General features: G+C 34.9%; 1 protein-coding gene across 6 annotated transcripts in view; it reads right to left on the reverse strand.

The window, feature by feature from the left end:
• morc2 (MORC family CW-type zinc finger 2) overlaps positions 1 to 4,987 on the reverse strand; it is a 39,519-nt gene extending 34,532 nt beyond the window's left edge. For 2 of the 6 annotated variants that reach the window (XR_012399855.1, XM_009297717.5), the window contains exons 1-2: positions 4,805 to 4,987; positions 3,046 to 3,215 (exon numbers count right to left, since the gene is read on the reverse strand). Coding sequence is in view for 3 of the 6 variants with exons in the window: in XM_009297717.5 (XP_009295992.1) it covers positions 3,046 to 3,113 (68 nt within the window). In the remaining 3 variants the exon portion in view is untranslated. 6 annotated transcript variants of the gene reach the window in all.
• Between the last annotated feature and the right edge of the window lie 6,896 nt (positions 4,988 to 11,883).

Consider the following 11,883-nt stretch of genomic DNA (forward strand, 5'->3'; position numbering starts at 1 on the left):
AATGCAGGAAGAAACTGATCCATGAACTGTGTACTGATAAAGTTCCAGTCGAGCCCTGACAAAGTCTCATACCTTAATAGTCTTTTCTGATGCTTCCTTTAACAAACCGCCGAATCCCCTATTGTAAATATGTAGACTGCTGAAGCACTCATCAGAAAAATGACGGGAACACAGCACAAGGCTGGGGCTATAATGCTGAGGTATTTTTGCAAAAATAAACCTCAACCACTGACTTTTCACGGTTTCATCTTTGATTCGGGAAGATAACACTAATTTTCCCTCACACTTCCAACAATATCCAGCTGAGCACAGTGCCTTCGCAACATGACTCAACCAGCATCTGCTACAGTGTTCTTCTTTTTCTTTGCTACATTGTTTGTGGGCGGGGCCGGGTGTTTCAATTTTCCAGGGTTTGCGACTGCAACAAACCAGCGGGGCTTAAGTTCATATTGACGTCAAGCCGCAAAGACTCGTTACCAAGACGATTAATTGAAGCACTATGAGTCGACTTATATAGATGAAGCAATAGTTTAAACACGGCGCACTTTTAGATTTAAGCCTTATTTGGATATTTCAAGTCACTTAGCGCTGTGTAACGCACTACATGGAAGGGCATTTTCAAAAACCCATAAGGGCTCTTTAACAGGTACTTACACTGTATTGAAGGTACTTAGGCTGCGTCCAAAACCACCTACTACTCAGTAGGTACCACATTTGAGCTTAAACATACTACTCGGCTGTTAGAAAAGTACGTACTATACAGTATGAATGTGAAAACATCCGCCACTTTGTCATGGTCACGTGATCTACCTGCGTCAGTTGTGTCGCTTCTCTCCCATTCATGAATTCTCTCGCGGGGCATCATGGGATAGCGTAGCGTGCATGGAATGTGCACTTCAGAATCTCGCCGGAAGTAGTAAGTCATCCGGGTACTTCTCACATACTGATTTTCGAATTCTATTAATTCGAACATACTACTCGGCTCACATATGGATTTTAGCGTACTATATAGTATGGAAGTATGCGGTTTTGGACACAGCCATAGTTTGTCAGTTTGTGGATTTCTTAGGAATCACACCAACAACCACAGTTTTACTCTCAGTGTCATATAGCACCATACTCAACTATTAGAGCTACTAGAAACTCTCTTGCTAATAAATGCTTAAGTACGTGTTAAGTGTGTACAAGGATAATACATGCATTATTAAACATTATTATAAATGTAAAACAAAACAATATGTCCACATTTAAAATAGTTCTTCCAGTCGACAAGCACATGCTTTTCTCATTTAGTATTATTGTCTTGTTTCTAGAGCAAATATCTTATGTCCAATCCAAAAAAAAAGACTTTTTTGCTCACCCTAAAGCCAGATTATTTCGCTTGTGTTAAGAAAAAACTCAATTCCTAATTTATTTTCTGTAAACAAGACAAAAGACAGTGTATTGTTGTTATTATTAGACAAAAAATATTTATTTGTAATAATAACAATATTTTAAAACATTTTTTGCACAAAAAAAACGAGACAAAAACTATAATAAAGGGAAAAAATGTAAGTGTGCTGTTTGCACTCCCAATGACAGCCAGCGTATTGCTGGAAATTTGCATGAAATCATAATTTGCATCACCAATGTTCAATCGTACAGTCATTTTAATCATAATTGCATGTCCTCAGGTTATGAAAGTAGGAGCAGGGTTAAACTGACTTTGAATAGATCACAAAATGTGCATCGACACAAAATAATGACAGCTTTTGAGAATCACAAGCTTTATTCTGATTGGCTGAGAAGATTGGGTTATATTTAACTAATCCAATAGAAAGCTAATTTTCGTTTGGCATCTTTCATTATGTTTCTTGAAAGAACAGTTGCGTAAAACTTGCGTAAATTGCATACAATTACCAGTGCATACATGTAAAAATGTAGCATGTTTCAGGAAATTAGGCTCCATCCGAAACAACATAATTCGATACTATATAGTACGCTAAAATCAGTATGCGAGCCGAGTAGTATGTCCGAATTCAAAGAATTCGAAAATCTGTATGCGAGAAGCACCCGGATGACTTACTACTTCCGGCGAGATTCTGGAGTGCGCATCCCATGCACGCTGTGCAGCCCTTACAGGATTATATGTCTTAACAATAAAAATGAAAAAAAAAAAAAAAAAAAAGTTTTTCAAGTGAGATTCGAACATGGGTCCGCGGCGTTAATACATAACGTGCTTACCACTGGTCCACAGTGCCGCTATTACAGTGTGAATAAAAAATAAGTAATGACTTGTGAACCTTAAGACACAGCAATACTTTCTTTTGATGGCTTAATCTTTTTCTCCCTTTTTTATATTTCTGATCAAGTTATGTCAGATTTATTAATGTAGTGAATCATCTAATTTTCATTGAGCAGATGTATTATTCAGTAATATTAATTATTCGAATTCTTATATTCACTAAGGTGCTGCTGTTTGGGGTCGATAGTTACATCATCATCATTAACGTTAACCTGCGAGCTGCATTTTGCTCACTGGGCTGCGAGAAAATAAATAAGAAGAGCGGCGCTGCGGCAAAATAATGAATAAAAAGAGTAAAGCTATGGTCGAATAAATAAATAAATGAAAAAAGTGTGACTGCTGAGAGTGCAAGCAGCTAGGGACACCGGCCCTCGCGTCCAAAAAACAGACCAGGGCCTGCCATAATGCCCCGCGAGAGAATTCATGGATGGAAGTGAAGCGACGCAACTGACGCAGGTAGGTCATGTGACCATGACAAAACGGCGGATGTAGTACGTACGAATTCCATTCATTCTTTTCACATTCATACTGTATAGAGCGTACTTTTCTAACGGCCGAGTAGTACGTTTAAATTCAAATGCAGTACATACTGAGTAGTAGGCGGTTTCGGACGCAGCCTTACTTTATCAAATCCCGTTGCGATGAAAAAAACAACACTATCCTGTGAGCTTTTTTTATAGATATATACTCACATTTCTCATGGTTAAAATGCAGAAATATCACTTATTCACAAGTTCATTACCAGAGAAACTGATACTTACGAGTTTGTGTGAAGATACTCGAAGGTGAGCTGAGCTCGATTTAGCGAGCTATAATTCGTGTAGGCCATTTTCTCAAAATAAAACAAATTAAAAAATAAACCAGCTGATCGTATTCACGTCCTGTCTCTACATTCTCCACATTTAATGAGAATCATGTGAGACTTTGACACCTAAAAAAACACAAACAAACATGAAATCAGTACAAATTATCAATTAACCCAATGCTGAACTGATATATGATATAAGCTGCTGACAAAAGGCTGCGTTCAAACTGAAAAATAAACCTACTGTTTACTAGGAAACAATGGCATTTGTAGTTAATAGTAGGCATGGGACGATAACCGGTTTCAAGGTTTACAGCGGTTTTGAAAATTCAAGGTTTTAAAAACGCCAACGTTTTCTGTTATACGTTCCTATGGTATATGTAAGGTTTTTTTGTTTGTTTTTTAACAACTATTTTATTGAGTTTTTTAGGGCAACAATATCTTCAGCAGAAATGGAGCTTCAACATCAAAAGCTACTAGTCAAAAATATTTTAAATGTTTCTTAAAATAAAATATATTGCGTTCAATTGGGGAAAAAGGGTGTTTACCCAGGCAATTAAAAAAAAAACTTATTTTAGAGCGGTAATCACAATACCGTGATACTATAAAACCGTGATATTTTTATCCAAGATTATCATATCGTCACAATCTTATACCGGCAAATGCCTACTTAATAGAAATGTAAAGGAACAACAGTTGGCAATATGCAAAAACAAGCCTTTTAAACAGATATAAGACTGTTTTGATGATTATTACTTTCCCGGATCCATTAATATTTTTTGGAAATTATCCGTTTATCATTTTTCGCAAACCATTGAATTGTGGGATTTTTTTTTAATTGGACTGTATGACTTTCCACTTTACCATGGCTATGCAGGAAAAAAATGTTCTAACATATAGTTGTTCATTTTTTCTGACAATGACAATAAATTTAACTAAAGTGTATTATAGGGCCGCATGATACATAATTTTAGAAACTCCTCAACAAAATCATCCCATTAAATGAATTTGAAGTTATTAAATATATCTAAACTGAGCTTATAGAGGTATCTAGTGACATTTTATTTAATTATAGTCAATATAAATATAAAAATGTAGGTTTTTTCCCCCAATATAGTGTGTTATGTCATATACTGTGCACAGTGTGCATACTACATACTGCAAAAATATATATATATATATAACAGTATATACTTGTGAGGAAAACCTAAAACTATGTTTTTCATGTCAGCATGCCAAAGATTAAGATATTTATTACAAATTAAAATGAAACACACAAGTTTAAACATATGGCATCCTTTCATAGTCATGCAAGATCCATTTGGTGAGCATTTACAGACTTTTACCATTAAAAATGATAGCATATAATCATATTGAGGGCTAAATAATGAAGCATACAGGTGAGACACATTAACTAGCAGTCCTTAAACTAACTAAATTCACATAGAAACACACGCAAGGCCAGCCCATGCTGCAAGGGCCTCAAGACCAATGCACCAGAAGAGACTAAGGAACTGCTAACATTTGAATTCCCCAAACACCCAAATAAACACCCACACTGTCAAATATACATGCAGACTCGTGCAATAAAGCAAAACACAATAGCTCAAGCCAAAAAACTGCGGCCTGCCCATTAAAAACAACCGTCTACATTTACAAAACCACCAGCCTTTGTACAGTAGCACAAGCAGTAATGTGAGTTCAAACCGTTTAACCATTGCTCGACCTCCGTGTGTTTTTATCCAGCGACTCTTGCTTCCTGCATGGGGAAAACTACGAAATAAGACGTGTTTATTCCTGTTTCGTTCATAGAAAGTAGATGTAAGGCCTCGAATCGCTCCAGCGGCTCTTTCCCCTCGAAAAACACACACGAGCAGCGAGACTGCATGCCCCGCCCTTCCTTGCCACGCACAGCCAATCACATCGCACGGGGATTTGTCGCGCGATTCTGATTGGTTGAAATTGCCGTCACTTAACATTGAAGCAGGAAGTAAATGTGTTGGTCAATGAAGGAATGTGGTGTGGAAAAACGCGGGGAGGGAATCGCGCTAAAAGCACAGCACGACTTTAATCGATAAGGTATAAAGGTAATCATGATATGACAAGCTGTATGTGATGTTTAAAAACAAAATACATATAGTTAATTTAGTAGCGATCAGTTGATTTTAATTATGTATACATGTTTTTTTATCTTAAACTGTTTATATTTATAGCTAAACGTTTGTTGTATAAAGGTAAAGGTGAGGATGAAGATGGACATCGTGTGTGTAATGGAGGATGAGGACAAAATGTCTGCCGTTTCTTCTTAACTGAAACCGTGTTAGGTATTTTCAGAAGTTTTATTCCCTGATTTTAAAGTGCTGTAAGCTTTTTATTTTTATATTTATTTATATACGACGCTTAAAACCTTATCGAATCCAACCTGTGAATTACCAAGAAATTCCCGCACTTTTTTTCCTGGTTGTTGGTTTTGTCCCAGTAAGAAAATGTTCTTAGCAATTTGATTGGCTGTTTTGTCTTTAAGGGGCGTGGTTTTGAGGATATAGTCACTAATATAATCAATTCACCTTATTCTCAGCTGACGAGCGGGCGCTGCCATTTGAATCTTTTTGTCTCGCGACTTCCGGTCACATTCACTTCCATTTATTTTTTGACGTTAACAACTGCTAGTTACGCTGCTTGATGTTGCAATTTAATATTTTCTTATTATATTATGCTACTTGGTCTGTGTAGTCTTGCAAACATTTGTTTGTTGAGCAAGTAGTTTGGCCATTTTCTGCCGTTTATTATTTCTAGTCATTGCTCCCATAGGCGACTGAATCGGAAGTTCTAAGACAATCGCGAAAACAGGCGCACTTCCGCATTTTAGAATAAGGTCAATAGCAGTGTTAAGAGTAACGCATTACAAAGTAACGCTAGTTATGTAATAATATTACTTTTCTAAATAATGAGTAAAGTAGCATTACTTTTTAAAAAAAGTAAATTTGTTGGTCAATGAAGGAATGTGTGTGGAAAAATGAGGGAGGGAATCGCGCTAAAAGCACAGCATGACTTTAATCGTTAAGGTATAAAAGGTAATGATATGACAAGCTGTATGTAATATGTATAGTTAATTTAGTCACGATAAGTTGATTTAATAATCCATATGTGTTTTATCCTAAACTTTTTATATTTATGGCGAAACATTTGTTGTATAAAGGTAAAGGTAACGCATTTTTAAAGATAAGTAAATTTGTTGGTCAATGAAGGAATGTGGTGTGGAAAAAACAAGGGGAGGGACGACTTTATATGGTATAACAGGTAACAATGATATGACAAGCTTTATGTGATGTTTTAAAACAAAATACGTATAGTTAATTTTGTTGCGATGAGCTGATTTTTATAATCCATACCTGTTTTATCTTAGGTTGTTTATATTTATAGCTAAACGTTTGTTAAATAAAGATAAAGGTGGGGATGAAGATGGACATTATGTTTATAATGGACAATGGGAAAAATGTTTCTTCCTAACTGAAATACGCTGTTGGGTATTTTCAGACAACTTGCTCACTGATTTCAAAAATGCTGTAAGCTTTTTATTTTTATATGTATTTATATAAGACGCTTAAAACATTATCGAATCCTGCACTTTTTGTCCCAGTACGAAAACGTTCTTAACAATTCAATTGGCTGATCTGTCTTTAAGGGGCGTGGTCTTGAGAATATAGTCATAAATATAGTCAATAGCAGTGTTGGGGGTAATGTATTACAAAGTAATGCAAGTTACATAATAATATTACTTTTCTAAGTAACGATTAAAGTAACGCACTACTTTTTAAAAATAAGTAAATTTGTTGCTCAATGAAGGAATGTGGTGTGGAAAAATGCGGGGAGGGAATCGTGCTAAAATCACAGCAAGACTTTAATCGATTAGGTATAAAATGTAATTATGATATAACAAGCTTAATGTGATGTTTAAAAAACAAAATACGTATAGTTAATTTAGTCTCGATGAGTTGATTTTAATAATCAATATGTGTTTTATCATAAACTGTTTATATTTATAGCTAAACGTTTGTTGTATAAAGATTAAGGTGAGGATGAAGATGGACATTGTGTGTGTAATAGACGATGAGGACGAAATGTCTGTCATTTCTTAACTGAAATACGCTGTTGGGTATTTTCAGATAGCTAACACTTACTGATTTCAAAACGCTGTAAGCTTTTTATTTTTATATGTATATATATATGACGCTTAAAACCTTATCGAGTCCCACCTGTGAATTACCAATAAGTTTTTTGTCGCAATAAGAAAACGTGTCTCGCTATATGATTGGCTGAACTGTCTTTAAGGGGCGTGGTCTTGGAAATGTAGTCACAAATATAATCATATAATCAATAGCAGTGTTGGGGTAAATGCATTACAGAGTAACGCAAGTTACGTAATAATATTACTTTTCTAAGTAAAGTAATGCATCACTTTTTAAAAATAAGTAAATTTGTTGGTCAATGAAAGAATGTGGGAATCGCGCTAAAATCACAGCACGACTTTAATCGATAAGGTAATAATGATATGAAAAGCTGTACGTGATGTTTAAAAACAAAATACGTATAGTTAATTTAGTCTCGATGAGTTGATTGTAATAATCCATGTGTTTTATTTCATAGCTAAATTATATTTCTACCTAAACATTTGTTAAATGTGAGGATGAAGATGGATATAAGCCCCTTTCACACATACAGACCTTTCCGGAAAATTTCCGGCAATTTTCCGGAAAGGTTGTATGTGTGAACGGGTCCTTTTTGAAAATACCGGTAAATTCGTTCAGAGTTATTTTCCGGAAAGAGAAGTTGTAACATTACCGGCAATTTGCCGGAATGCTGCGCTGTGTGAATGCAGAAGGAAGATTCCCGTAATAAGCGCGTCCACGTCTAGAACGTGCTGACGTGAGACGTCTGCTTTAGCCAATCACAACAGTCAGACGCATTTACGTCCGCGCGGTTTGTGAGGATAAAAGCCTTTGAATATTTTTCCAGACACATTTAGCTGCTAGAAGTTAGTCAGATCTAGGGCTGCCCCCGACTAAAGATATTCCTAGTCGACTAACATTCCTGCATTTTAGCGATTAATCAAATAATCGTTCATTTATGATATTAATATAATAACTTGCGTATATACTAGGAATATAGTCCAAGTTGAAGTTTAACACTTCCACGTGACAGAAAATGCTAAAGCATGATATTAGCGCATTCAAAACTAAAATTAAGTGCTTAAAACGGAATAGTAAACCGTTTAAATACAGTGCTTACACACAAAAATCAGTGACCAGAACGTTATAGGCTAATTATGACATAAAAACAGCAATCAGACTGCCTGTGCATTTTAATAATTTATTATCAAATATACAAACTGTAACAGTTACATGTCAAACAAACAAACAAACAAAAAAAAACAGTTTTTAATAAAATAAACTAAAATTCGTTCTTTAAAATAAATCAAATAAACTTATTAGCAACTTAGGCCTAGTACAAAACTAGGCAAAAAAATAAATAAATAAATAAATAAATACTGTAGCAAAAACGCAGTTTGGTATAAAATACAGTGGAAAATTAAAATTTATATAATTTTTATATTGTTCAAAAAGAAAATTAACAAAAAACAAACAACTTAATAAATGCACATCGCACAACGCCAAAACTTAGAATAAAAAAAGAAGGCAGCAAACAAATTAAAAGCCTAATTATGATTGAATTGTTTAGAACAACTATTTACGACAAAATGTGAAACAAATAATTTAAAGAACACTAATACAAATCAAAAATATCAGAGCAAAGCCACAAACTACCATTAAATCGACGGATGAGTCTTGACCTGAAACAACAAATTAAAAACATCAGACTAATTTTTCTAACAGAATAAAAAACAACTTCTGCATTATATAAAAACGAAAAAATAAAAATAATATGTATTTATTTATTTGTATAGCCTACCCGATATAAAAATAAAATACCCGTTTTTTTATATATATATATATATATATATAGCCTAACGGATAGCAAACAGAAACACTACAAAAAGGAAATTAAGCATTCTTACCTAAGCTTTCAATTCGATTTTATTTTTTTCATATTATGTGAGAGGAACACCAGCTTGTCCACATTGCTGGGAAGAAGGGAGCTTCTCGACTTGTTCACAATGAAGCCGGCCTTTGAAAAGATGCGCTCTGATGGAGTGGATGTGGAAGGGATACAGTGGAGGCGTTTAGGCGTTAGGCGTTGATCTCTCGTTGCTGATGTCATACACTGACTGCGCAGCCCTTGATTGCGTAATTTCACGTGATTTTTTTATTTTTTTTGCAACTAACCGACTAATGAAAATGTATTCGACCAAGCCCTCTTCATATCGACTAAAGTTTAGTCGACTATTTGGGGGCAGCCCTAGTCAGATCACGTTTATATGTTCATCTTAATGCCAACTGTGTAAATAATCATAAATGAGATGTTTATGACAAGCCGTTGTTTGTTTACCTTCAAGCTTTGTGAAACAGCCTGTGAGCGCCTGCACGCGCACACATTATGAACATCTCGACATGCGAAAGTGATCCTGCGAAAGTTGTTCACAATATTGATCATCCACAGAGTTTGTAATTTAGTCAAATGTTTACAAATACAAGTGCAGCCGTTTAAAGCTCATTTGTGGTGAATGATGTCAGAATTTACCGGTATTTTGGAATGGATGTGTGAATGCTCTTTTCCGGAAAATTTCCGTAACGTCCTCGCCTGTGTGAACAGCGCTTTTTTAAATATACCGGTAAAGTCGTTCCGGAAATTTTCCAGATATTTACCGGTATTACTGTGTGAAAGGGCTGAAAATGTCTGTCGTTTTAAATGCGCTGTTGGGTATTTTCAGATACACTCACTGATTTCAAAGTGCTGTAAGCTTTTTATTTTTATATGTATTTATATATATCTCTTAAAACGTTATTGTTTTATAAATTAGTACAGTGTTTGATATACTTGAGGATATCTGTTAATACATGGAAGAAATCCCGTTTGTTCTCTCTCTAATGTGATGCACTTGAATAAAAACATGGCAAAGCATTTCTTTTATTTCATCAGCATTGGGGCAGTCTTCCAGGAGTCTTGCCTTTCAAGGTCAGAGCTCCTAGTTGGCAGAGAATATCTTTTTCTCAAGATAACGCTCCCAGGCTTCTTCCAGTTTACAATTGTTAGAAGTGTCATCAGGTCCATTTCTCCCTTATGGTCAGCAGAAAACTGACTCACTTCAGCACATCATCCTTTTCCTCCATCAAAGGCGCCTCTGTCGTCTTTTATGTTTCATCTTATTGCTAATAGCTGTTTTTGTAAGCATAGAAATATCCGAATATGTACGTTTTTATGTCTTTTACAATTAATGTCATTAAACCATCCAGACACTACAACAATGGTTTTACTCAAGACAAAACGTACAAAAGTAGCAAACACATTGCTTTAAACTTTCAATAATCTGTATACGGCATGTGTAGCTCTGGGGTCAGGAAGTTCTCGCATCTGGCATTATCCTAAAATATGTTTTGATGTGTTTTAAAGGTAAATGTATGTAGGTGTAGGTTATATAGTGCGCTGCTAATTGTAAATCTCCCTCTTTAAAAAAGAAAAAAGAAAGAAAAAAACGAGTTCTGAAAGAGATCAAGCCTCAGTCAGGTAATAAAAAAAGTAACTTAAAAGTAACTTGATGCATTACCTTCCATAAAAAGTAACTAAGTAATGCAACTAGTTACTTTATTTGGGGAGTAACTCAATATTGTAACGCACTACTTTCAAACCTTTCCCCAACACTGATCAAGTTTAAAATTATAATTGATTTTCTGTTGTTATTCTGAGCCATAACCCGTAAATATGAAAATAAAAAACACATCAAATTATTTTAGTAGCTGTTTTGAAGTTAAATTGAGGGAAGTAGGTGAAAACAATCATATTTTGCATCTGTGTAGAAGTTATTTTATTGATTAAGCTAAATAAATAACATTATTTTCTTCGTATGAATAATCTTTTTGGGTTTGTAAGAGGAATAACTATTTTAAAAAGTTATGTTCACTTTTGTTTACTATTTTCAAGTGCCAAATTTCACTAGGATTGAACAGAAAATGAACAGAGTTGGGAAAACAAAAATAATAATTTCTTTTCACATTTTCGATGGATTCACACTATTTTTAACCCAATCACATGAACTATAAAATAATTATTATTGTAATTCATTAATTTTCCTTCGGCTTAGTCCCTTTATTTAAGAGGGGTCACCACAGCGGAATGAACCGCCAATTTATCCAGCACATGTTTTACACAGCGGATACCCTTCCAGCCACAACCCAGCACTGGGAAACACCCATGCACACTCATTCACACACATAAAAACTACAGCCAATTTACTTTAATTTATCTGTACCGCATGTCATTGTACTGGGGGAAACCGGAGCACCAAGAGGAAACCCACGCCAACACGGGATGAACATGCAAACTCCACATAGAAATGCCAACTTGCTTGAACCAGTGACCTTCTTGTGCCACTGTGTCGCCCCTGACCCAATTTAAATGACTGTAAAATAATAAATTATTGTTGTAATTATTAAATTAAATAATTAAACAGTATAAATGTGTAACAATAATTTCCATAAATAAACCAGCCATCATTTAATAAGTACTAAAACACTCACTTCTGGCAGGTGATTGGTTGTTTTTGTAAGCATTTCTCAATGAAAGGTAAGTGTGTATTGTGTGTAATTTTTCTACATGAACCAACAGACATTACAGCAAA

This window comes from Danio rerio, chromosome 25 (assembly GCF_049306965.1).
Source record: "Danio rerio strain Tuebingen ecotype United States chromosome 25, GRCz12tu, whole genome shotgun sequence".
Taxonomy (NCBI): domain Eukaryota; kingdom Metazoa; phylum Chordata; class Actinopteri; order Cypriniformes; family Danionidae; genus Danio; species Danio rerio.